Source organism: Serinus canaria, chromosome 17 (genome assembly GCF_022539315.1).
Source record: "Serinus canaria isolate serCan28SL12 chromosome 17, serCan2020, whole genome shotgun sequence".
In the NCBI taxonomy this organism is placed as follows: Eukaryota; Metazoa; Chordata; class Aves; order Passeriformes; family Fringillidae; genus Serinus; species Serinus canaria.
In genome coordinates this window covers 1,993,646-2,020,415 of record NC_066330.1, presented here as the reverse complement: position 1 = coordinate 2,020,415, position 26,770 = coordinate 1,993,646, and the positions used below count along the sequence as shown (strand labels likewise).

The 26,770-nt window shown below is 43.5% G+C and overlaps 1 protein-coding gene across 4 annotated transcripts; it reads left to right on the top strand.

Annotated features, from left to right (window-relative positions):
* Positions 1–189: 189 nt before the first annotated feature.
* Positions 190–26,523, top strand: CNTRL (centriolin). Of its 4 annotated transcripts, none has more exons than XM_018917595.3 (42): positions 190–398; positions 1,516–1,761; positions 2,020–2,153; positions 2,508–2,638; positions 3,941–4,082; positions 4,590–4,776; positions 4,873–5,066; positions 6,721–6,840; positions 7,350–7,575; positions 8,024–8,133; positions 8,632–8,826; positions 11,030–11,183; positions 11,588–11,808; positions 12,429–12,605; positions 12,898–13,032; positions 13,124–13,269; positions 13,663–13,843; positions 14,322–14,501; positions 14,753–14,932; positions 15,438–15,554; positions 15,845–15,989; positions 16,431–16,570; positions 17,052–17,235; positions 17,482–17,792; positions 17,978–18,186; positions 18,348–18,540; positions 18,867–18,997; positions 19,138–19,278; positions 19,392–19,518; positions 19,688–19,852; positions 20,571–20,730; positions 20,836–20,951; positions 21,427–21,644; positions 22,034–22,191; positions 22,455–22,528; positions 22,894–23,082; positions 23,424–23,649; positions 23,829–24,034; positions 24,425–24,694; positions 24,773–24,835; positions 25,282–25,476; positions 25,683–26,523. In XM_018917595.3, the coding sequence occupies exons 2-42, from the start codon at positions 1,548–1,550 to the stop codon at positions 25,752–25,754; spliced, it is 6,837 nt and encodes a 2,278-aa protein (XP_018773140.3). In that variant the 5' UTR covers positions 190–398; positions 1,516–1,547; the 3' UTR covers positions 25,755–26,523. The 4 variants fall into 4 exon arrangements, with proteins under 4 accessions (XP_018773140.3, XP_018773139.3, XP_018773141.3 ...); XM_018917594.3 differs by having other exon boundaries at positions 1,507–1,761; XM_018917596.3 differs by lacking the exons at positions 25,282–25,476; positions 25,683–26,523 and having other exon boundaries at positions 191–398; positions 1,507–1,761; positions 24,425–24,596; positions 24,773–24,828.
* The last annotated feature ends 247 nt before the right edge of the window (positions 26,524–26,770 follow it).

Genomic DNA, 26,770 nt, shown 5'->3' with positions numbered 1-26,770 from the left:
TGGGTTTATTGTTTATACATTATTCAGTGTTTTATTTACCACAAATCCCTGAGGGCTCCCCCTGAGGGGACGCGGCGGGAAAGGGCGAGGCGGGGGCGGGGCCTCAGCGGCGGGAAGGGGCAGAGGGGCGGGGCTTGGTGAGGCTCCGCCCCTCAGCCGCACCCGCCGCGATCGCCGACCGGACAAAATGGCGGCGGGGCGGCTCCTCAGGGAGCGCCCTTAAAGGAGCCGCAGCACCCGGGGCTCGGCGGTGCGGGCGGCGATCGCTCGCCGAGGGGAAGGAGGCGGCGGAGAGGTGCCTGGAGAACCGGTGCCATCCTTCGGGAGCGCTGCGGGGCCGCCCTGCCCGGCCGTGCCGCGGCGGCGAGCGGTGAGACGGCGTTACCATGTCAACGCAGGTAATCACAGCGAAGGCCTGAGGGGGCGGCCCGCGGCCGCGGCGGGATCGCCCTGCGGCGGGGACCGGGAGGGGGTGCGGGCTGCGAGCACACGGGGCCCGATCCCGGGGGTGTCACTGCCAAAGCACAGCCTGTCCTCAGGAAGCAGCGGTGAAACCACGAACGGCGCTCCTTGGAACAGGAGGAACGCCCCAATGTGGCTTTGCGGTAGCGCGCCAGCATCTTTCTCCTCCTGCGCCTTCCAGTCTCACTGTCCCGATCCTCTATGACTTGTGTTTCTAAATAATGGATAGAAAACAGTGGCCCTTTTTCTTGCCCCACCTTCCCTTGTCCTTATTTCCTTTCCAGTTTCGGAGGAAAAAAACCAAATCCATCACAATGAAGAACATATTCTCAAGGCACAATGTCATCACTCACAAAGCTCCAAGTTCCCCTCACAGAAGACTCTTTTATCTTAAAGAATGTCTTAAAATGTGCTCCTTGTCCAGTGGGTGGAGGTGTTAGTAAAGCTCTGTCCCTTGGAGATGGTTGCTACAAGGGCTCTGTCACACAGAGTACATGACTTTTCCTGCCCTTATCCCTGGGGAAATGTGATCATCACGGAGGGAGGTTTCTGTTAACATTCTCTGGAATTTCCCAGGCAGTCACAGGATAATTTGTTTGCAGAAAGGAAAACTCTGGGAATGCCAGTGCTAGACCGATCCTAATTATTTTTTTTTCCCCTCAGTTGCCTTTTTCTGCTTGCATTTGTTCTTTTTGCAAAGTGGGTGATTTCAAGCTTTGGGAACAGTTGGGATCCAATCCTCTGTTTGTGTCCCTGCCATCTCTGTTAGCCTGAGCTGAGAGCATCTCCGGAGCTGGCAGGCTTTGTGTAAAGCACAGCCTGCAGGACAGGAGGAAGATGAGCTGCAAACACAGAGCTGCTCCATCAGTCCCTGGGGCTGTGCTGTAGAAGGGTGGGAGTATAAAGGTGAAGTTCTTCCCAAGGCCAGGGAAACTGGAAGCTGGCACCCACTGGAGATGTGTTTTTTGGCAGCTTCTGTAGCACCTTTGTTGTCGTGCAAACCTTTGAGATTTAGCTCTCCACACAGACTGATGCTTGTTTCAGTTCTTCCAGGTATTGCCATGTGATCCCCAGCATTTCTGGCAATGAAGAAGGGCTCTGGATGGAAAGTTCCAGGTAGAAAACCACAGGCACCAGCATCCCTGATACCTCAGCCAATGTCACCTGTCACTTCTGGTGCCACACCTCCACGTGCTGGCCAACAGACCCTTCCAGCTGCTCCCAAAAGCATGGAGCAGAGACCCCAACAATGGGAGATTCCAGCAGAAAATGTTGGAGCTGCTTTTAAATTTCAGAAAGGTATTGTATAGTCAATAATACTGGTATCCAAACACATACCACAAGCATTAAAAGCCAGTGTCATTAAAGATGTATGATCTGTTGGAAAGAAGCCTGAAAAATTTCCTTTAATCTTTTTTTTTTTTTGAACACAAATGTGGAAGTGGGAGTAATGAAAGCTGGGGAGAATGGGGGATCCTTTTCAAGGTTTTTTTCCAGTATTCAGTGTAAAGAAAACAGCAAATATAAAAATCATCAATCCTTTCTGTTTAATTTCAGGTGAATGTGGTGTGAGCCCAGGGGTTAGGTACATAACTGAGCCCCTTATAAAGGGTCTGTCAAAACAGCAAAATCTGGCTTGTATAAGCTCACTGAATCTTTCTTCCCCACAGGATGGGAACAAGAAATTTAAGGTAAGTGTTTGGGAAAAAACTGGAAATTAAACTAAGTTCAGAAAAATTAGCATTTATTAGGCTTGTTTTTAAGTGGATATAAACAGCACAATCTACTTCTGCTAGCCTAGTTCTGCAACCAGCTTCTGTTAAAAAAAAAAAGGCAATTGAGACTTGAGCAAGAGAAAAAGAATTGGCTCATTAGAATGATGCTTAAAACAGATTAGTTCATGGAATTTTTAGGTTCTGGATTTTGTTGATTTGAATTAATCACAATGAACTGTGATTAATAAAATATTAGAGTTGTTAATTAATAGCTGCTTTTCTCTTTTGAAAAAACCCCAACGCTATGCTAAGGGATTTTCTGTTCTTTAGTACATAGAAAATTTGGAAAAGTGCTGCAAACTAGAGGTGCTAAACCTTAGTAACAACCAAATAGAGAAGATTGAGAAGTTGGACAAACTGCTGAAGCTGCGTGAGCTCAACTTGTCCAACAACAGAATCAGGTAAGAGGAGACACCCCAGGCTTTGGGGAGCCCAGGGTCAATAAAGCTGATTTTCCTTCCTGCTTGAGTTCTCTCACAGGAGTGAACACTTGAGGTGAGTTTCCCAGTTGTATCTCAAGACTCAGAGGCTTTGAGGTCTTTGAAAAGAGCCCAAGCTCTGAGGTACTGGAAGTATAAATAGTTCTGGGAAGTGCTGTCAGTGTACCTGGCTGTGGTTTCATTTGTTTTCCTTGGAAACCAAGCCAGAAGTGCAAGTTTCCAGATACCACAACAGAGAGTGGTATGAAGAGCAATAACCCAATTAAGTGCATTAAAAATTAATTAAACTTTTACTGTTTATTATTACAGGTAATAGAATAAGTTTTTCTTTTAGGAGGAGAAGCTGAATGGGCTTGATGAGGCAGGCCATAAATTCCCTAAATTGCTTTTGAACTCTTTTGAGAGCCTGGTGTCTTGTTTAAAGCATTGAAGGGTAATGGTTCATGCAGTAGCAAAACTCTTAATCACTTTTAATTTTTCTGTCATGAATTATGATCTTTACTATTATGAAACTGCCTTTGCAGCAGAGAGGCTACCATTTCAGTAGAGACATTTACAATGGGAAGTGAGTAAAACCCCAGAGTTCATTTCTACACATTGCATTCACACAACTTCCTCTCTCAACAGGAATTGAAAAGGGCAAAGTAGCTTTTAGCTCCTGCTCTGTTTTCACACTTTGGTTATTTACAGCTCATATATACCCAAAAACCAGCACAGTCACAGGAGCACATCCTGCTGTACTTTGTAATTATACTCATGGTTTACTCAGTGTTCGCACATACTCATAAAAATGCTCAAGTAAACTACAACCTAGCATGGTTTCCTCCATAGTTTTAATGAAAACACTAAAAATGTAGCTCTTCATGCTGTCAGTTTACAGCTGATCCTTCCTTTTTATGGGGGGAAAAATACCCACAAAAAACAACTTTATTTTGATTCATCTTTGTCCCATTACATTCTCAGGAGAGAAAGAGCAAATTTTGCCTATTAAAATGGAGTTAGCACACATTAAAATAGTGTTAATATTGAAATGAAGGCATGCAAAAGTAATGAGTTTGTGACAATGGCAGAAAATTGTGCTGTGATTTTTGGTCTTAATTTAGTACTTACAAGTAAGCTGGTGTCATTTCATTTCAATTGTCCATGGCTCTAAAGTATGGTTTTAATGATATCTTGGTTAATTAAGTGACAGATTTTGTTGTAGTTTATCCATTCAAATTTGCTGTGATTCATGACAAATTCCATTTTCCTTCTCATTTTCAGCAAAATTGAAGGCATAGAACATTTGCAGAGCCTTCAGAGGCTGAACCTGGCAGGGAATGAGATTGAGCACATTCCTGTGTGGGTAGGGAAGAAACTGAGATCCCTGCGCAGCCTGAATTTGAAACAGAATCGAGTGTCCTCAGTAAGTGATTATGCTTAGAAACTGGCATTGTTCAGCCTGAGCTGGGCTATTTACACTGATTGACTTACCCTGGCTGAGTGCTGGGTGTCTTTCCACACAGTCTGCTGGGAAATGCAGCACTTGGGAGCCTAATAAAGTTATTTATCAGACAAACTCCTCTTGTGCAAGCTCCTCTTGGTGAAGATACAAACATATGTTGTTTGGGAAAGCATAACTTTTGGGGGATTGTACATCCACAGGCCTTGGTATCTTGACATTTCCAAGATAAAGCTTGATTGGATTTGCACTCTTTGCAGTGGCATTTTTTATAGAGGAAATAATTTGATTTTAAGAAGTGACTTTAGTCATAATGCTGTGTATTTTGGTAGGTTTTTAGAGGTTATTCTTTAGCATTAAGGTTAAAATAAATCTTTAAGCACAGACTATTCCACATAATCAGAAATTTACTCCTGGGGGTTTAATTTTTCTCAGAAGGATGTCTGATCATTGTTTTGTTTCTCTTTGTAGCTCCATGATATAGCTAAACTAAAGCCTCTGCAAGATCTGACCTCTCTGTTCCTTGCTGGAAACCCAGTTGCAAGTCTGCCTCACTACTGCTTGTACACCATATTCCACCTGAGGGCACTGGAAAACCTGGATGGACAGCCAGTGACAAACCATGACAGGCAGAAAGCCCTGGAGAGGTTCAATTTGGGTAATAATCTGTAAAATCTAAAGTGAATGAGACAAAATCTAAGTTTAGAAGGAAAAGATTTATCTATTGGATTGTTTCTCTGATTTTGTTTTTCAGAAGAGGTAGAAAAATTAGAAAGAGAGTTGGAAAACACAAAAAAGGAGATGGAGAGCGTGAAACTTAACCAGACCAAAGTGCTTGAGCAACTTCAGCATCAAGATGAGCTCAACAGGTCACTAAAGGAAAAGGCTGTGCAGCAGAGACAGAGCTTTGATGAGCTGCAGAGGGACCTGGGCACCAAAAATGAGCTGGTAAGATAACCCCTGGCACTAAGGAAATCTTTGGACACAGAGCTGTCAGTGTGAGAGTTCAAATGTCTGAGGATTTAATTTTAAAACTGAGAGAGACTTCCAACTCTTTAGAGAGTGATTATTGACCTTCAATATTCTTTCTGTGGAACAGTTAAGGATATGGAAGCAGCACTCAGTGTCACTCCTGTGATATGTAGTAACTTCTTTGTTTCCAGTAATTATTTATGTATTTCTGTTTAAAATTTTGTCTGTTGATGAAAGGTTAAGCTGCTGAATTGCTGATGTTCTGAATATGCTGCACTGGTCAGACTGAGGTGCTGCTGCAATAAGGAAGAAAATTGCTACTTTTACAAAACCAAGATGTGCACACAAGTTGTATGTCAGTAATAGCCCTTGATTATTATTTTGGGTAATGCTCACCAGTTTAATTGTATTTTATTCACATCATCCTAAAGCCTTATGTTAGAGTCTCTTCCACTGGTAGCCATGAAATGCAGGCAAAGTCCTACTGACTTGAGTGTTGGGTTGTGAATGACCTGATGGGAAGTTAATATTTGGATTTTATCCTGCTGGACTTGTCCTATAAAATTTTATCCTTCAGACTCTCATACCTGGTACTTTTCCAGCTGTTTCTCTGAACACACACTCACCAACCAGCAGTCTGCTTCTCAAATGAAGTTTGCAGTATAAGGAGATTTAGCAGCAAATACTTTGCAGCTTGAACCCACTCTTCTCCTCTGGATGACAAACTTGGCTCACTTCTGTCTCCCTTTAGCTGGTGTCTGGGTTTGTCACAGTCCCCTTCCTGCAGAGCCTTTGTTCCTCATTCAAGGTAGCCCCACTGTGCCCCTGGGTTGCATGGTTGGTTTTATTTCTAGGATGTATTTGCACGTTCCCTGAAGTAGCAACATTATTATGAAGTGTTCCAGTGAGATTTTATATTCACTATGGTTTGAAATACAATTTTCTTGCTATTTTTCCCCCTTTTCTCTGAAACAGAGTTAATTTTTTGCATGATATTTATCAGGTTTTGAAATCTTTCTTTAAGCCTTTCCTGTTCTATTTCTTTTCCTCCATTAGTTCTGCTTTCCACTCTCTATTGGAATTGTGCTGCATGTTCTCCTTCAGGTATTCAGTGTGAAAAGTTGATTTAAAAAGAAATCACATGATGGACCTTTACTTAAAAATAACCTCAAAACCAATCCAGCACATGGTTAAGCTAAAATAAAATACATAGACTTTGTACTCTTGACAATTGAGATTTTGGTTTTTTTACAGACCACGAGTGTTTATAGCCCTCATACTCACTAGTAGCACTAAATATATTGGTTATTTTGGCCTAGATTTTGCTAAAGGATCATTCCCAAATTATTGCTTTATCCTAAATTATGTTTAAAAATAAACTTGTCACTATGATGTACATAAATTTAAAAGGCCTTTCATGTGATCATTTGTATTCTATTAATTGTGGGGCTTTTGTCTCCTCTTAGTCACCATTGTAAAATTGCCCTTTGTGATATCCTTGATCCTGAGCTGTGCTGTGAGCTTTGTTCCCACATTAGGGGCTGTTCCCTGCTCTCTGTGGAGCTGCACTGTGTGTGCCAGGGATGAGTGAATTCCAGGGAATGATCTCACTGGGTTTGTGCTTCCTTAGCTGAAGCAGAAGACAGTGGAGCTGACCCGGGCTTGCCAGAAGCAGTATGAGCTGGAGCAGGAGCTGGCCTTTTACAAGATTGATGTAAAATTTGAGCCCTTGAATTATTTGCCCTCAGAGGTAATAATTTTTAAGTCATGGATCTTTTTATTGCTGTTTCTCTTGATTCTTCAACTTGGAAAATAAAAATCTTAATAGTTTTCCTATAATCTAATAGATACTGCTTTATTAAAGGCCCAACCTCTGTCATACCTGCAAACAAAAATGCCAGAATGAAATCCAAAGAAAACATCAGTAATCATTGACTACAATTAAGTTATGTCTGACTAAACTTAAGTGCAATAATGTAATGGACTAAATATAATCTAAGTAAATTTAATATACTAAGAAAAAGTTCCTCCAGACATCTGCAACAAACTGGGCACACCTCAGTTGGGTTTGTTTGGTTTTAATTCCATTCTAAAATAACAATGTTCAAGGCCAAAAATGTTAAGTATCATCTGTTTTCTTCCTATTCTTCTAATTTCAAATTGGTTTTCCTTTTTATGCTTGATAAGAGAACTAAATGTATGCTAGGAGTTGACTGCAGCCATAGTTCTGAGATAAACACTCTGCTGCTTACATTTCAGGAGGTTGAACTTGATAATGTACCTGGTGAAAGTCCCTACATTGGCAAGGCCAGGTACAAAAGAAATATGTTCATAAGGGAAGGCTACATCCCTGACCAAGCTCAGCAGCTGCAGGTTGGGAAAATGCAACAGGAGGCAGATGACTCCTGTAGGAAACCCCAGCTGGAATCACATCTCCAAAGTCTAGATAAAATACTGCAGGATAAGGAAGAAAAGATTAATTCAGGTAAAACCTTGGTTTTTATTAAATGAAGATAAAAACGTGTATCAGTGTGGTTTATTCCAGTGGTACATGCTTGACATCAGAATAGAAACAGTGTGTCAAAGGCTGGAAGTGCTGTGATTGTGAAACACTGGACTTGATGCATTTTTGGTGTCAAAACTGCTACAGTTTCTTACTGCTGTTATTTTAAGATAACTCAGGATGAGAGCATCATATGTTATTGAAAACACAGTTCTAGGGAGGTTTCATATTTGATGCATGAATTTAATTATGTTGTACTTGTTAAACAAACTTTGGACTTGCTTTCTGAGAAAGCAGAATGAAGTAGGTGTGATTATCAGGGTGTTAATGCTGTGCTGATTAATGTGTTCATACACAGCTGTGTGTCAGTGTTATACACAATATTACAATGTATTTTGTGGGGTTTGTGTTGGGTTTCTTTTGGCTGCAGCACAAAGAAGATTAGAAGAACTGCAAAGTGAAATTGGAGATGCAGAGCAACAAGTGCTGAAAGTAACAGGGGAACTGCAACAACTGGAGGATGCTCTGGCTCAGAAAAAAGTAAGTTCTTCCACAAAGAGCAAGGGAAGATGTTTGAAGTGGTGTTGATGTAAGAAAATAGAACTTTTTTTCCCCATTCTTATAAAGAGGCCACTGTACAGACATAAATCCATGTGTCAAGCATCAGGAAAATCTTCCAAGTTCTAGAGAGCTTGTTCATAAATCAGCTGTTAGAGCTGTAGTGCAGTTAATGGCATCTGTTCCATGTTGCTGCTGATTTATTGCTGACTTCCCCAAACCCTTTGGAAGAACCTGCTGTGTAGGTTGAGTTGTGCAACTGATAAGCAATGTGGCTACAGAATTGGCAGCAAGAATTAATTTATCACCATAAAACTAAAACAGCATCTTCCACTTCTTCAACTGTCATCAATTGTTGTTATTTTTAATTTTTAAACTTGCCTAAAAATCAGTGACCAGGATTGTCTTTATTTAAATGTTAAATATATTCTTGATCATCTGTGTATTTCCAACCACTCAGCATCCTAATGCTGTCTCCAGCTTTCCCAGGCCAGCAAGGAAGCAATTGAACAGAAATTGAGTGAAAAGTTACAAATCCTGCAGAAGCTACGCAAGGAAACCTTAGAACTGGAAAAACAAATAGAGAAACAGACAAGAGAAATAGGAAAAAAACAAAAAGAGCTTGAAGATTTGCAGAGTTCTCTTGGTTCTGTAAATCCTGAGGATCCAAGGCATGTAAGTAAAACCAGAATCTGAAGTTGATATATGTGCAATGGACTAAAGGCAGCTTTAGCAGGTGCCCATTCACTTGTGCCTATTTCATGAGTTATATTTTTTGCTGTTTATCAAAGTCATTAACTTGTGATTGGAAAGTTGAAAAAAATCTTTCCAGTTAAAAAATCCCACCAAACCTACCAGCTTTGCAAAACCCTTGAACAACTCATACACCGAGCAGGTGCTGTAGAGCACATGAGGAACTCAATCTTTATGCTTTGCACAAACACACTGGGCAGAGCCTTGCAGACAATTTCTGTGTAAGAAATCCTTCATGCATCTATTGTGGAGTTTAAAGGTTTTTAAAGAGCTGTGTGTGGCAGTGCTTATTCAGCCTGTTTGGTGGGGACTGATGTCCTTTCCCTGCTGTCACCTCCAGTCCTGAGGGAATCAGCAAGGCCCCAGAGGTCACAGCTCCTGGGGCTGGGGTGCCAAAGAGTTCCACCTAACTTTATGATCATCAGGGATGCAGGACTTTTTCTGAGTCAGAACTGTGTTCAGCTACGGCAAACACTTAGAGAAATTAAATTAAAATGAAATGGAATTATTTTTAATAGTGTTTTTTAAATCTCTTAACGAAAGTTTTTCAAGCCAGCTGGGTGCTTTTAAGTGAGAAATGAAAGTATATTTATTCTTGGCTCCGTTTTCAGCAGGGGCTGAACACAAACACTTCTTTAAAAGCTCCTTTTGTATTTTAAACTTAATTTCTCCGGCTCTTGGGTGGCAGAAGGGCCGAACTCGTTCCGGGAGGGCTCCGGGGTAATGGCCGGGCCCGGGGCAGGAGCGGGCCCGGCCCTTCCCGCGGCCGCCCCTCGCTTCGAATCACAACACAGGAAACGCCGTGCGAGCCAACGGCCGGGACCGGGGCTGGGACCGGGAGCGGAGCTGGGACCGGGAGCGGGCAGCGGAGCAGGGCGGCGGCGGCAGCTCCAGCTCCAGCCCCGGCCCCCGCCCCGGCCCCGCGGAGTCTCCGCTCAATTCCTGCCCGTGCTGCAGCTCCCGGTGCTTTATTGAAATGAATTCCCGCTCAGGGGTGGGGCGTTCTGCAAGTGCTGCCTCAGGAAGAAAAGACAAAGGCAAAGCTGTAAGTGGTCGGGGACTTGTGGCTTTTTCTTTCTTTTTAAAACTGCATTTTTGGTGCCATTCGGCAGCTGCAGCAAGATGGCTGAGTGGCAGCGGCTCGAGTTTTACTTGTTGAAATTTCGCTTTTGAAGGCTGCAGGGCAGTTTGTGTTTAGCAAGGTGACAAGTTCAACTGTGCTGATATGGATGTTCAAGTTAACTTCCGGTTTAATGCATTAAAAATACAAAGAGCTTTGGTTTTACCCATTTGCTTTTGTTAAGGAAGCAACTTTATACGTGTTCTTTCTTCTGAGAACTCATATTTAAGTTTTCTACTGTTAGTTTGATTTATTTTTTTGAGTAGTGAAAAAAACATGCAGTTAATCATGACAGTATAATTCTGTATTTTCCCAAGTTTCTGGCATTTGAGCTGTTTCTGAGCAATTTCACACTGGTAAGAAATAACACTTTATTCTCTTGATTACCAAGTTTTTGTAAACAGCTGAAACAATCAGTTAATTCATGCAAAATGCATGAAATCCTTGCCAGAGTCTGTGTGAGCTGTGTGATGTATCTCTCAGAAATAGATTAACAAAATAAGATTTACTTAGGAATATTTACTTAGTAACTGTAAAGTTGACCTGACTTGCTGTTTATTCAGAGTATTTTCATTCAAGTGCTGACCTGACATGTTCTAATGCATCATCTGCTGTGAGGGCAATACAGGATGACAGGATTAAAGGTTTCTGGGAGAAATCATGTTTGTTCTTGACTGAGAGAGGAAGTGGAGGAACAAAATGTAAAGGCAGGAAGAAAGATAGTAGCCATGAGTACTAATTTATAAATGCAGGCTTTATTTAGCCTGGGCAGGGGGGAGCCTGCAGACAATGCTGGTAGTCACAGATTGCTGCTTATCTGGGGTCCTTTGTGGGGCAGGACTGAGGGAAAATACCAACAAGTAACAAACCCCAAAGCACCACGGTGTGTGCTGAGCTTGTGGCTTTTCTTGCTGATAGCGGGACACTGCAGAACCGAGACAAAATCCCAATTTGATGTTTTAAATCTGTGTTGATGCCCTGCTTTACCTTTCTGTGACTTGACAGGCTCACATGAAAGCTCAAAAAGCAAGTAAAGAGCAGCACCTGGATATAATGAACAAACACTGCCAGCAGCTGGAGACTCGCCTGGATGAGATGCTCTCCAGGATTGCCAAGGAAACTGAGGAAATCAAGGATTTGGAGCAGCAGCTCACTGATGGTAAACTTTAATTTTTGTCTCAAGGTATTTCTTGCACTTAGGGCAACATGACAATTGAATGGAGGATTGATTTGTTTATCTTTGCTCAAATTAAATACAGAATGGCTACAAAAGTGTAAAAAAACTATTCTTAAATGATGTGAAGGGAACTGTGTGTGCTCACCTCACTTCCTGCTTGGGAAAGGGGGGCAGGAGTGCACAAAGAGCTGCAATTTCTTTTAACTCTTCCAGTGGTCAGGTTAACACAGTCATACTGGGAATCCTAAGCTTAAAACCAATATTTTCTCCTTGAGTGCTAGGTACTTGTTTTTACTTACTCCAATGACAAACATTTGAAAGTTTGGTTTGCTTGGTAAGTAAACGTAGCTTTTTAACTATCTCCAATTCATTTTGCATTCCTGCAGGTCAAATAGCAACAAATGAAGCACTGAAAAGGGATTTGGAAAGTATTATCTTTGGCTTACAGGAGTACCTGCACAGTGTGAAGCATCAGGCAAAACAGGCCAATGAGGAGTGTAAGAAGTTGCAGAAGGAAAAAGAATCTTTGCTGGGAAGATTGGCAGGTCTGGAGGAGGATAAAAACAACCTGGAAGTGGTTGCCATGGATGCAGAAAATATGAGAAAAGTAAGGCTTAATACCTCTTTTCCCAAGTTTAGATATCTAAGAATAAACTTGAAAAAAAAAAATAAACTGGTGATCAGATTAGGACTAGGAAAGCACAATTCCTTGGACAAAATAATTTCTGATATGGTAACATGATGAGATGCCCACACACTTCAAGAATAGAATCTGGCCTTTAAAACCAGTTGTAAGAGACATGCAGTAAAGCTGTGCTTTGTGGGAGATGGCTCAGAAGTGCAGGTTTCACCTTGCAGGCATCACTGCAAATGGATTTGCAGGTGACTCTGTGGGGATGTCAGTGAACCCTCTGACACTGGCCAGGGGTGTGTGTCAGCAGCTGGGATCTGTCCTGTCAGCCAATGACCCAGAGCTGTCTGGGCATCCTGATGAGTGTTGTGTGAATCTGAACCCCTGGGACAGTTCTGTTTCACTTCCAGCTCCACCTTTCTAACCTGGGTGTAGATTTTGGACAGCCAGTGGCAGCACTGAGCTGGCCTTGCAGGTAGAAGTGCCACCCTCCTTCCAGTTTTAGTGGAGTTCCTGAGTTAAAGGGAAGGGAGGCAAATACTGTTAAATTTTGGCTCTCCCATGTGCATCCTTCTAAAATGGGTATTAAATTCCAGGAAATTGCAATGCTGGAGAGCTCACTCCAGGAGCAGAGGGAGATAAATGAGTCCCTTCAAGGTGCTCAGGAGAAGGTCAGCACCCACAAGGCTGAGCTGGAAGCTCAATTAAGAGAGAGAGATGCTGAAGCCAAGCAGCAAAAAGAAGAACTTGAAAGACTGAAACAGCTTAGCCAGGTAAGACCAGAGCTTTAGTACTGCCAGAGGTGTTAGCTTCCCCAGGACAGCTCATCTCCAAAGCTAAATCACAAACTGCTGGTGTAGCTGTGGCCCCACAGTGGCAGTTTGCTGGGGCTTTGAGCTTTGCTGTGAAGCAAGGTGCAGGTGGTTTGCTTGGGGTTGTTTTGTTGGATCTGTTTTAGGGGTTGTGATATTGTTACTGTTTTAAGAAATACATCTGTCGTGTGTTTGGGTGGCAGGTTGGGGTTGGGAATGGGGATATTAATCTGGAGGTTTTATGGTTTTGTAGATGGAACTGTCAGCCCTGCAGGATGAACTTGAAAAGGAAAGACAACTGTTAGAGAATGCTCAGACCAAAGCACAACTGGCAGAAGAAAAGGAACAACAAAATTACAAGCTGCATTTACAGTTCAAGCAATTGCAGGTGCAGTTTTTGGTGTATTAAAAATCCTAGCTTTTATCACTTGTGGATTTGTTTGCTTACATTTGTGTGATTTTTTTGGGTCTATTTTTAGGGAGACAATAATTTCCTTAAACAACAGCTTAAAGATCTCCAGAATCAGCTAAACCATGCAGTTGGTAACTTAATTCATCCTGAGGATGTCATGGCTTGTATAAATGAACTCAGGAAAAGGCTACAGACAGGAGCAGGAGAGATGAAGTGAGTAAAATAAAAGTGCAGTGTGAGATTTGAGCATGTGAAAGGGGCAGGACAAGAGGAAATGCCCCAGGTTGTGCCAGGGAAGGTTCAGGTTGGATATCTGAGATATTTTATTCACTGAAAATCTTGCCAGGCATTGGAACAGGCTGCCCAGGGCAGTGGTGGAGTCACTAGCACTGGAGGGATTTAAAAAATATTGAGATATGGCACTTGGGGACATGGGTCAGTGGTGTCCTTGGCAGTCCTTGGGGGTGGGGTTGGATTTGATGGCTTTTCCAACCTAACCTGAATGAATTACACAGCATCTCTCACATTTGCACTATTTGTCAGTCATGATTTCAGTATCTGGGATCACAACTTAAAATCACTGTTTTGTGTCTTGGAACCTTTCAGGTGTCCAAATTCAGCTGATGTTTTAGGGAAAAACCTTGCAAGTCTGCAGAAGGAATTCAGTGACATCCTTGCTGATGCACAGAAGGAAAAAGAGAAAGCATGGGCTGGACAGAGACAGTTGCAGGAAGAAGTGGTGTCCCAGCAGGAGAAACTGGAAGAAATACAGGAGAAATACAGACAGGCATGTATCAAACCACAAAAACAAGAGTGAGACAATTTCAGCTCAGTCTAAAAAATGTAACCTGCAGCTGAAGGATCAAGTTTCACTTGAGGAAGCTTTGCTGTGCTCTGTCCTTTGTGTAACAGTGGAGTCTGATTTGATTTTTCATTAATAGTCTTCCTGATTGTTACCTAAATATTTGATGCATTGGAATTTAGTCAATGATCTTTCTCAGAGGTAACAAAGAATTTAATGACCACTAGAAAAATACAGCTCTGAACCTTCTTGAAAGATCATGATACATATCTGTAATAAAATAACTGAGGCACTCTTAAAATATTACAGTTACAGTGGCACAGTAGTTGCCTTTCCTTTCTGTTATGATGCAAAGTCTGCTGGTAACTGCATTTCTCAGAAATGTAATTAAATAATTTAAACAGGGTGGCTTCTGGTTGGAAAAAAATTTATGGCCACTTATTCTAATGTGTTTTACTTACAGGTTAAAGCTGAAAACAGACAAAATAAGAACAAGGTGCATCAGTTAGAGAATGAAATTCAACATTTACATGAAAAAATAAAGAGCATGGAAGAGATTCAGGGCCTGACTGATCAGCAGCTGCAGGAGGCAGATGAAGAAAAAGAGGCTATTCTTGCTCAGCTGGAGGATTTAGAGAAAAGGGTAAGAATGGGTGAGGGCAGATCTGTGCACTGCTTGATTGCTCAGGAAAGAGAAACAAAAGCTTGTGAATTTTTGCTTTCTAAGCTAAAACAACACATGCAGGAACACAAATGTTAAATATAACAAACATCTTGCTTTTCCTCAAATTTTACTGCTTGTCCTCACTTTAGACTTTTTTCTAAATAATACAAAATGGGATGGGGGGAGGATGAAAGAAAGTGCATTGTAAAAATCTATTTTCCTGCTTTCAGAAAAAAAGAGAAGATGCCAGGGCACAGGTGCAAGTGCTGAGTCTGGATAAGGAGCTGAAGGAGCTGCAGAGAGCAGTGATCACCTCAGACAAGCTGGCAGCCACCGAGCTCTCCCTCGCTGCAAAGCAGCTCAAGGCTCTGCAGGGAACTGTGCTCAGGATCCACCAGGAGAGAGCTGAGGTCAGTCAGCATGGGCAGTTAATTAATTGCTTGTTAATGCCATTGCAGTGGGAGCAGGGCTGGTGTCCTTCAAATGAGCTTCAGAGCTTTCTTCTAAATAGTTCTGAGCTGCACAGGAGCTCTTGCTTTGGGCAGAGTTTGAGATGCAGAGATGAGGGAGGAAATGTGGGTATGGACAAGGTTCCTGCTGTGGGAGGGAAAGGGAGGGGGAAGATCATTAATCTGTTATTGACTGAAAGGCAAACAAAAGATAATTCATTGTTCTGTAAGCCAGAAAAACAAAAGAAAGGACTGGAAACTCCTTTTCAAACTAGGAAGCACTTCTGGCTACATAATAACATCTCCTCTGTACCAATGCTGTGAAGTTAAAGGAGAAACATGTAAAATACTCTATCTGGAGTTCCAGGACAGTCAGGTTCTCAGTGGTTAACTTTTCACAATGACACATCTCAAGCCTGAGAAATGTTCCTGCAAACTACAGCTCAAATGAAAATCTCAATTTCAGGAGCTTGAGGAAGCCCAGGAGTTCTGTGCTGAGGCAGCTCGTACTTCCCAGGCTCTTGCCAAAGCAGAAGCAGAAAGAGAATTGCTACAACAACTCCTGAAGGAGAAGGAAGAGCAAGTAGGTTGTTTTCTCTGTGCTGTATGATAAAACACCAGTGAGTTTCTGGAAATACCATGTTTAGAGGTTCTTGCCCTGCCCTTTTCCCCTCAGGTTGTCCCAAATCAGTGTTCTTCCCTCCCCTGACACCTGCCCCAGAACAAGCTGAAGACCTCACTGCCTGGAGCAGCTGAGTTTTAAGGAAAGCCATCATCTGTTCACTCAAACATCTCTCATATGAGGGCATGGGAAGAACAGCTTTGAGGCAGTGAGTGGGAGCTTTTTGTGATTTAAACTTCTGTTTCAAATAGCTTCTGCAGGAAATGGAGAAAGCTGGTGAGGAAACTCTTGCATCAGACACTCAGAAGTTTGAAATTAATAAATTAAGTGAGGCTGTGGAACAGCAAAAAGCAGAGATTGACCGTTTGAAATGGTTGTTGGATAATATTGAGACAGGTAATTTCTCTTTTCTCTCCACTTCTTGCAGACAGACAGGCATACAGAAGATTGTTATTCCCCATTTCTCACTGTTTCAATCTGGAGAATAGTGTTGAGTATATCCTTCTGTACAGGTTTATACAGAATATGTGTCAATGTTCATTAGTTTGCACTTTTTACAGCTCTTTAGAAAACATGATTGTGCTGAGCATTCCATTTAAACTGCTCAGGACATTGGCAGAGCTCTATGTAAGGAAAATGAGCAGCTCTTCCCTGGATCTGAACTTGTATTTCCACAATCTTAAACTACCAAACCCCCTGTGTATGCCTGTCTTTGTAGATCACATTTAGTTTGTTTTCCTCAACAATAATTTTTTAAAATATAGTTCCAGTTGAACTGGATAACGTTGAATGCAGTATCTGTTTAACTAAAACTCTAAAACTGGTCTTAATTTCCAGGCAACAAAGATGAAATTGAAACCTTACAGGATGAAATTGCAGCCCTCAGAAATGTGCTCTTGCAGCAGAATGATCACAGCCCCACTACTGCAGAGCCCCTGAAAAGAGGGGGTTACTGGTACTACCTGCCATCATCACAGGTCAGGAATAAAAATCCTGGTATGGGTTGTTTTCCTTGTGGAAAGCCCTTTGTTGGGGGAAAGTGCATTGTAAATTTAGTCAGTTTGGGAGAAATTTAACAACACATTGGCTGGCATGTAGGAGAAATACTGAAATAAATCACACACAGATGTTCCCTGGTAAAGGCCTTTACTGTGCTGATAGGAGTCAGGTACATCACATGGGGAGAGAACTGTTCAGGGGCACTACTGAAAATCCATTCAGGTGAGGGTTAAAAGGAGATGTTACAGACAAACATTTATTTCAAGAGAATATTTGTCTGAATTTAAAACCAATACTGTTAAAATATATTCAGTGCTTTTAAAGCAGCATCATGCTTAGAGCAGAGACAGCAGGGTATGAGTAGCCTGTTCTGAAAAATCATTAGAATGTTTACAACAACTCCTGTATTTGCCATGATTTGTCATTTCTAGATTAACACATGCTGTATTTTTTCTTTAGGCTTCAACTCCTGCTTCCCAGAGTACCAAAGACTCTGGAGTGTGTTTGAGGTGCTCTGGCACATCCCCAGCCAGGAGAGGGGATGCTCAGGACACGCCCTGTGGGAGGGAGGACTTGCCCAGCCAAGGATGTTGGGTTTACTCAGCAGGCAGAAATAGGCTGTACAAAGCAAATTCTGGCAAAGGTGAGTCAGTCTCAGAATGTTTAGGAGCAGACTAAAGATGGGCTTGCTTAGAGTTCACACGGAGTTGTTTTGGGCTTTTTTGATGGGCATGAGTGAATATAAATGTTTATTACTGTTGAATAATTTTGTTTAAGCAACATTTGTTACATTTTTGTAAATTACATAGAATTTAGAACATGCATTTGAGGAATATCTCTGCTGAAAAAGTTATTAAAAGTAACTTATTTGGTTTTGTCTCTTTTAAAGAAATAAGAGCAAAAGAAGATGGTGAAGGAAATGCAGGATCTCCTGTCCCTGAAGCCTCTCCCTTTGTCCCACCCCCGGGCACAGTGATTTACACAACCCTTCCAGATGGGGCCCCCGCACCTCAGGGTATGGGGGTTTATGGCCCTCCTCCTGCAGCAGCCGCTGGGGCTCCAGTTGCTCCTGGATCCATCATCCATGGCCCACCTCCTCTGGGATCCCAGGTGGTTTGTGGCCCTCTGCCTCCAAACTTCACCGTGCCACTCGTACCCCTGGGAGTGCTCCTCTGCAACGTGCCTGAACATCAGGATCTGGTAAGAGCCAGAGCTGCAGCTGGAACCCTTGGGAACTGACTGACAAATGTATTCTAGGAAAAGCTCCCTGCTAGGGAAGGTCTGGATCTGGTTACAGTCTTTGCCAGCTGGAGCTGCTCCTGGGTGTCAGGAGGCCTCAGCTGGAAAATGGATCCTGATTGTGTTGTTCTGTTCCCTGAATGCAGGAGAGTGAAGTCTCAAGGCTGGAAGACACTGTGTGCTATTTAAAGTCTCAGAAATACAAAGAGAAATGCTCAGAAGCAGCTGAGCATAAATACAGAAAGGAGGTGGAAAGATTGCATGGAAATGTTGAAGAACTGGAGCAGGAAAGAGAAGAGCTGGAAGGTGAAGTGGCAGAGCTGCGCCGGGCGGCTCAGAGACAGAGCACACGCAGGTGGGGACGGGCCCTGAAAGGCAGCCTGTGCAAATACCTCACCCTTTTCCCAGCAAAGTCAGCTTTTTGACTCATTCACAAGTCTAGAACTTCAAGAGGCTCCCAGATCTTTGGCATCATTGTGTTTTAATTCCATGTTGTATTTAATTCCATCCTTTCAGGGACTTTATTGATGGTTACACCGACAGTCTCCTTGCAGAGCTGCAGTTGGAGAAGTCCCTTCAGCAGCAGGAAGATGTTGCAGAGGAGATTGAGTGTGCAGAGAAAACTCTCCTGAAGCGCCGGGCCGAGCTCAGAGAGGCCGACAGGCTCCTCACAGAGGCTCAGGTGGAACTGGAGAGCACCCGGGGCAAGGTGAGGAGAGGCAGAGCCCTGAGGGCAGAAGGATTTGAGTGTTGTTTTTTTTTGTCTAGGCAGTTTATTTTCACATGGGTAACCTGGAACCTCTTAAAATGCTTCTGTATGGAAGTAAGTTGGGAAATAAACTGTGCTAGAAGAACTTGGTTTAGTCCTTGAAGAGGAGGAAGGTTTTGTGCTCTGGACAAGAGAGGAGAAAAGGTTGTTCATGGTGGAAAGAGGGAGAAGGCTGAGGTGGAATATTCAAGCCAGGAGCTCAACTTTAAACAGCAAATGCAGCTTAAGGTGGAATGTATTGTCTTAATCTTCAATTTTTGCTTTAGACTAAAGAGACTCTGCAGAAGTACAATCGTGCCAAACACCATTTGTCCTGCACTGAAATGGAGGCAGAGGAGCTGGAGCAGAGGGCTCAGGAAACAGCCACCAAACTTGTGAAAGCAACTCAGCAGCTCAGGTACCCTGGGTGCTCCTGTGGGTTTGTTTGTGTCACACGGGGTGAGGACTAGGACTAAATCTTTCCAGTATCAAGACACTGCTTTTGGAGAGGGAGAGCTGCTAAAATGTTAATATGAAAAGGCATAAATGCTCTTCTAGGTTATTGCAGACAGATACGAGGGGTTTGGAGCAGCTCAAGAGGGAACAAGAAGGTATTTTGAAGGAAATCAACAAAATGGTGGCTGCAAGAGACTCTGAGTTGCATTCATTAAACCAGAAGATAGAAATGCTCACTGAAAGGTGAGGACTTTCAATTTACCATGGACTGTATTAGGTTAAACATGCCCTCCTCCAGTGGGTCACTGCCTAAGATATTCTCACTTCTGCTGACTCCTGTTTTAATCCTCACTCAGCCTTCAGAAGCTCCAAGGAGACATCCGACTTGCAGAAGGTAACGAGGGCCAGCACCTCCAAATCATCAGAGAAGCAGAAAACCTTGTTCAGGGCAAGAAAACTGAACTGGAAACATTGAAAGATCAGGTGAGGCTTGGCCCACTAACCCTGGGCTATCCATTTTGTTGGAATTGACCTTTGTCTCACAATTATCATCCCAGGCTCTCTGATGCATTTTTTCACATGGGATTTTTTCATGTTTAGCTACAAAAACAAAAGCTTGCACTGATTCTTCTGTTAAACTTCTCCACTGTAGATTTCTGCTCAGAAGCAAGAGCTCCTGTTCCTGCAGCAGCAGGTGACTCAAAGAACAGAAGAGCTCCATGGCCTCCAGGACTGCATTTCCCAAAGGAAAGGTGACCTCAAAGAAGCCCTTCGAGATGGAGAGACTGAAGCACATGAAAAACTTCTCCAGATAAGGGCAAGTCTCCCAAATGAGTTTTCAAATCATTGTAGCAAAAGACTTGAAGTACTACAAACATTCCAGGAGGTTTCCACAAGATCAGTTTTGCTTTTTGTGCCCTCCCCAAACACACTGAAAAACTGAACATGGAATTTTATGGTTTTGTGTAACTAAAAGCTTGGTCCAGATGCTCAGGGAAGAACTCCCCAGTTCCAGTAGTTCTTAGAGAATTGGTCCCTTGAGAGCTAAGTTACATTAAATATAAGTCTGTGAATGACTTCCTGTTGCTGGGGAGCAGCTGCTGAAGGAAATCAGTGTGATCAGTGTGTGTAAAACACAACACAGCTGCCCCAGTCTGTCCCCATCCCCATGTGCACAGAGAGGATTCTGTACTTCCCTGCTGAAATCAAAACCAAGTATCAGGGCTAATTATATTTTGTGGTTTATTTTCTTTTGTGTGGGCTTCTTGTCTGGTTTTGTTTTGAGGCCTATTATTCACTTGAATGACAATGTTGTGGTAAGATTTGGAGATCAAAATCTTTGCAGAATTACTACTCTAAATCATCAACAAACAAGACCTTAGCTTAAATATTCTGAATTTTTTGCTTGTTAAACCACGATATTGATGACAGACTGTTAAATTATTTTATAAATATTTAGAACTTCAGTTTAAAGGAAATATTAATTTTAAATTGCAAAGAATGGTATTCCTTATAACTCTGATGCATTCTCACAGGAAATAAAAGTACTTCTGGAAGAGCTTAGTGTTGAGAAGAATGAACTGGATGTCCAGATGAATGAGAGAAGGGCACAGCTTTTGGCCCTAAAGAAAGATATTAGAAAGGAGGAGGAAAATCTTCAAGCAATACTTGGGCAAATCAGCAAACATAAGATGGGTATGTCCTGGGATTTGCTGGGTTTTGTGCAGATTGGGAAGGAACACACAGAGCTCTTTAGTTCTCATCCTAATCCAATAACTGCTCTTTATTTCACCTCTCTAGAACTGAAACATGTGCTGGAAATGCTGGAGCTTGAGAAGAATGAACTGGAAGGTTTGAAACTACAACATGAGCAGAAGGTGAATGAGCTGGAAAAGACCCAGGTGGCTGTTCTGGAGGTAAGAAATGCTTCTGTGGCTGATGCAGGAACTGGGAGATCTGTGGTTCTCTTAAGTCTTGAGGAACAGAGTCCTGATACTTTTAAATCAATCAGTTTTTAATCTGATTTCAGCTTATCACAGAAAAGTCTTAAGTCTGCCTAGACCCTTTAAATTAATGGGATTTTTTGTGCATGTGAGAGAGAGGGAGCACAGAAGCTCTTCTGTGGCTGTAGAATGATGGATGCTGGGTTTAGGAACTTTCAGAGTCTTTTTATCTGGATCCTGTCACTTCCAAACAATGAGTGTGGAAGGGAGTTTGACTCAGCTGGGGGATCTCTGGCATTAAAAAGGTCCCCAAGGTACTTGGAACCATTCTGCTGTCACCTTTCTCCATTAAGTGCACTCAAATCACTCTGGCTGCAGCCAGGGCTGTCAGTACTTGTTCTGCTTCTGGACCATAGGAATGTGGTTCTCTCCATGTCTGTTTTTCTAGGAGAAGCTAAAGCTGGAGAATGCTCAGAGGTTGTTGCAGTGCCAGCAAGGGGAGGTGGATTGGCAGGAGCAGCTCCTCAGGAGGGACCGGGAGGAGAAGGAGCAGCTGGGCTCCCACATGAGAGCTCTGCAGAGCAGCATCGAGGCTCTGAGCAGGGAGAAGGAGAAGCTGGAGGAGGACTCCAGGAGTTTGGAGAAGAGGTTGGCACAAACCAAAAGGTGGGGGCATTTCTTTTTTGTTGCAGAGATCAGAAGGGATGGGGAAGTGTATGAATACTTGTTTGTTGTAATTAAAAATACAGCTGTAACTCTGAGGTGCCCAGTGATACAGAGCAGGCATTTTCTTATGCTCTGTGGAGCTTTTGCTTTAAGCCTCTCTACAGCAGATTTAAAAAATATTCAGCAATGGAGCTGATGAATCAGCAGCATTTTTATATCCTGGCAATGCCATGAGAAATGTTACAAAAAGTAAAGTGTTGCATCTTGGAACAGGACATTTGTCTTGCTCTGGCTGCTTGTGCCATCCCCTTGGCCTCAGAGGGTTTTACTGACATTTTTAAGTCCTCACTAAGTATTTCCAACTAACCAAGAATGTGATCATTTTACAGAGACCTAACTGCTGCTGAAGAGAGCAACAGAACTGCACTGTCCAACATGGAAAAAGTGGAATTGGATGTTAAGAACCTGCAGCAGGAGGTGGAGCTACTGAACAAGCAGAAGAAATCACTGAATGCAGAGATTGTTGCTGTCCAGGAGGATCTTCAAGGTAAAGATCAATTTTTGGGTTTAAGCCATGATACACTTGAAGAGAAATTCTGTTTAAAGACACACTTGAACTGAACTGTGTGATATTAAACATTCTGCATGCTCACATGTCCATAGGCAGAAAGAATTGAACATGTTGAAAAGATGGACAATTCATAAACTGTGTTTGTCTTACTCACTCTTTGCTCATGAAAAGAGAGAATTTCTGTGTACTGGTATTTCAAAGTGCTGATTGAAAATTCTTGTCACCAAATACTTTTCTAGGGAAAAAGGAAGAACTGGAAACACTGAAAGCAGAACTGAATGACTCAAGGCAGCAGCTTCACCTCGTGGAACAGGTTGGTTTGGGTGAAACCCATCCTTATGGTCACTCTGGGAGTCTGTTGTTGTTCCTGATCTCTTCATGAGGGCATAGCTCAACACCAGAGCCCTGCAGAGCTGAGAACAGGGCTTGCTTTATTGCCCTTTTGCTGAGTGTGGAGTGGGTTATTGCTTCTTAGGAAGAAGATAATCTAAAAACAACCCACCAAGCAGCACCTCCTGGCTTTTTATCTGGTGGCTCCTTCTGATTCACCCTATGGCTGGTTCGAGTGAAGGAGCCCTGAGGGTGCCAGTGGCCAGCTCTGTTCTCTCAAACCCAAACCTTTGGGGCTGGCTCCTATTCCCAGCTCCTCCTGCCACGTGCTTTTGTTTTCCATTGCAGGATTTGGAAAACAACTCCAGGCAGCAGGAGGAGCTGCTCAGGGAGCAGGCAGCCCTGAAGGAAGAGATCCGAGAGTATTTAAGGAAACGTAAGGAATGCCAGGAGAGGCACAAGAAGAGGCAGAACCAACTGCAGCAGCTCCAGAAAAAGATTCAGGAGAAGGAAACAGAACTCGCCCAACAGGAAGCGGTAATGAGCACCCTGAGTTGCCTCACTTCCTCCTGACCTTAAAAATAATTCAAAAAGTTTGAGGAGTGAGTTTACAAATAATCACAAAAGCAAAGATTGGTTTGGCCAGATTAGCTCGGGTTGGGTGAGGAGTTTCAGCAAAGTCTGACCCAAAAGAAAACCTGAGGGAGCTGTTCTGAAAATGAGAGAGGCAAGAAAAATTGACAAACAGTTTTTGTCAGTAGGCACTGTTAGACTGCAGTCCTTTCCAGGGGTTTTACTTCTCTCATGTCTCTTAGTGATGGTTTTTGTTCTCCCTGAGTTGGTGCTGGTTCAAGCTCAGAGTGGGGATTTTCTGGCAGGTTCTTCATCGCCTCAAGCAAAACTCAGAGCGTGAAGGGAAAAAACTGGAAGAATGTGCAGCTAAAGTGAAGGATCAGAAAATCCTGCTGGAAAAGGAACTAACAGATCAACACAAGAAACTGGAGCAGGCAATAGCTAAAGTCAGGCTGGCAGAGGAGAACCTTGGGAAGCTGGAAAAGGAGGAGTCCCGGTGTGCAGCTCTTGAAGAAACCATCAAAAAAAGCAGTAAGAGTCATTGCTCAAATGACCTGCCACTATCTCTGGGGGCTGAGGATAATGGCACAATAAATATTTTTGTTCATCTTGTTTGGGTTCTTGGTGTTTGGAAAATATCTGCTGTGTATGAAGTGGGCCAAGATAACTTTTGCTAATCAAGATTTTTTTTTTTTAAATGTTCTTTACAGAACATCAGCTCTCAGAAAAAGAATTACAGTTGCAACAAAAAGACAGAGAAATACAAAGTCTTCAGAAAGAACTGGAGGTCTCCAAGTCTGAGCTAAAGCAACTTCAAGGTCAGATAGTGTCAGAGAGGAGAGAAGCAGAAAAACAAATCTTGAATCTGAGAGAAACACAGAAAATGCAAAGGATGGAGCTTGAAAGCAAACTGCAAGTAAGTCCGTGCTGAGTGGGGACAGTTTGGGAGTTTGGGTTATTTTAAACAGCAGAATGATGGAACACCCATTTTTGTCATTGAAGGAACAAAGTAATGCAACAACTTCCTGAGCAGACTTGAGGCAACCCCCCTCTGGCATTCCCAGTGCTCCTCAACACCCAGGTTACTCCTCAAAGGAATCAGGGGTTCCTTTAGCTCCTGCTCTGTACTGGGTGCTGCCACCCAATATAGGGCTTCACACCTTTCTAAATTGGTGTGAAGCCCTTTAAAAACAGAGAAGAATGTTGTTGGCAGTTGAAAGCATTTGGGAAGGCCCTGCAAGGTCAGAGTGTGGGGCAGGTTTAGGTTAAGGACTGGTGTTTGTAACCCAGCTGTTCTGTTCTGCAGGTTAAAACCCAAGACCTGGAAGAGAGACAGAGGGAAATGGAGAGTGCAGCAACCTTGCTCAACCTGGAGGTTGAAAATGAGATTAGGACAGGGTTTAAATCTTCACGCTCATCTTCTCCAGACCCCCTGGAAGATTTGGAAGCATCACTGGAGGGAAAGAGGAGCCTGCAGTGTGAGTGTGATAACTCAGAGACTGCTCCCTTCACTGCTGCTGACAGACAGCTCCTCTCCTTGGAAGAAAAGTTCAATATTTCCAGATTCTTCTTACTGGTAAAATGCTTTTGGACAAGTAGCTGCTCCTGGTGCTCTGTTGGTCCCTCTGGCTGAATGTGCTTTTTTTTCCCCAAGGATGAGCAGTGGCGGGGAGAGGCGCGCCGGGAGAAGCTGCAGCAGCATGAGGACCGGCTCAAGGTGCCACATCTGTGCCCCTCCCATCCCTTGGGCCCCTTCAAAACATGATCTAAACAACCTGGGGAGTGGGGATCCTCCTCCAGCTTGGGCAAATCCACTCTGTAATGACCAGAGAGAGGAGCTTTGGGTGGGAACAGTGAAAGCCTGTCTGTACCAAGATAAGTAATTTTAATTGGCACTTAATTGGATGTTGGAATATCCCAACAAGATTCTCTCATGCTGTGGTATATCAGCAACATGACAGAGTTCAGCACCACCCATGATCACCTTAAGGTCCAGGCTCAGTTAGAACACAGCCATCAAAATGGAGCTTATTTAAAAATAACTCCCACACCCCCTGCCGCCTGCTTGTGGTGTGAGACTCAACCTTGCAGCCTTTAGGGCTGGCTTTACCCAGTGTTGTCATGCCTTTTGTGCCCAGCCTGTGTGACCTCCGTGTGTTGCAGGCGCAGCTGCGGCGCTGCATGGCCAAGCAGGCCGAGGTGCTGCTGCAGGGGAAGCGGCAGACGGCCGGGAGCCTGCACAGCCTCCAGCGCCAGCTGCAGGTGCTGGATGACCTGGTCAACAGCACAGCTTCAGATTCCTCCTTCCTGCCCAGCAGCCCCAGCCTGGGATCTCTTCACAGTGTAACAAAAGCTCAGGTAATGCTCTGCTGCAGATCAGGATTCTCACCTGGAGGGTTTTAATAGTTCTTCTCTCACTGGGAGGTGTTACAGCCACGTGCTGGCTCTCTCGAGGATGGGCAGGGGTTTCTGAAGGTGGCGATCTCACCCTACCCCTGCTCTGGCAGTAGCTGATGCCTTTGGAAAGGCTGAGCTTTCCTCACAGTGGTTTGGGTTTTTTACAGGTCCCCAGCAGCCCGGGGAGCGCGTTGGGATCGCCAGTGCTGCATTCCAGCTCCCAAGGAATCTCTCGGTGAAGGCCAGAGGTGAGGTGTGGCTTCAGGCCAGTTCCAACCTCCCAGAGACACGAGTGGCTGGAAGGCTGAGGGGCCATGGGGCAGCTGTGGCTTCACAGACCACACTGTCCCTTCCCAGTGACAGCGTTCCTGGGGCTGGTGTTGGTTCTGCTTTAGCTTTGTGTTTTGTGCTGAAGAGTCTGGGGGAGAGCTGCTGGGAGCTCTCCTGGGACGTGGAGTTACTGCTGCATAAATTGTTGCCATCCTTGGTCTTTCAGGAACTTTCCTGCTTCTGCTGTTCAGCCCCTTTGCTGAACCTCTGGGACAGCTGGTTCCACCCCAGCCTGGTACAAAAATGTTCTTTTGTAACAGTTAAAGGTACAAAGGTTACTTGAAAAGTGGCTTCACTTTAAAAGCAAAGCCCAAAGCACATCCTCAGCTTGGACAGGGGCCCTCAGGTGCCACTGAAAAGTTCTCCTACCTCACTGGGTGAGCCTTGTCTGAAAAGGCCTTTGTCACCACTCACAAACAGCTGCTGCAAGGCCTGTACTGTGAAGGTTTTGTACAATTGATGACAGGTTTTTATATATAAGTTGTTTTTTAAAAAAAAATTAAACGTGTATTTAAACATGTCCAAACCAACCTCCTATTTAAGTCTCCAGCAAGTGGCCAGTTTCCACTTTAAAGAAACCTTGTTACAAGGACTGATCTGTTGCCAAATGCACGGAGGTTTAAAATACAATTATTTTGGATACTTCCCTAAAATAAACTGTTGTGATTGATGCTTTTATCTGGGGGTGTTTTCAGATTCTTTTCCTTAAAGCTCTTCTCCAGGACACTGATACTGGCACAGGCTCTTCTCCAGGACACTGATACTGACAATGCTCTGAGTGCTGGGGCTCCTCCTTGCAGGAACATGTCCAGCATTGGCATTTCTGTCCTTGTCCCTCTTCCCGGCTGCTGGGTGAGCACCTCTTCCTCTCCCCAGGCTGGCTGCATCACTTGTCTGAACCAGGTGGATACAGACAATGGCTTCT

Coding starts and splice junctions, on each gene's coding strand:
- CNTRL (XM_018917595.3), top strand. CDS start 1,548: ATGAAGAAGGGCTCTGGATGGAAAGTTCCAGGTAGAAAACCACAGGCA. Junction 8,827..11,029: donor ATCCTGAGGATCCAAGGCAT/GTAAGTAAAACC, acceptor GTGACTTGACAG/GCTCACATGAAAGCTCAAAA. Junction 15,555..15,844: donor TGAAGGAGAAGGAAGAGCAA/GTAGGTTGTTTT, acceptor TGTTTCAAATAG/CTTCTGCAGGAAATGGAGAA.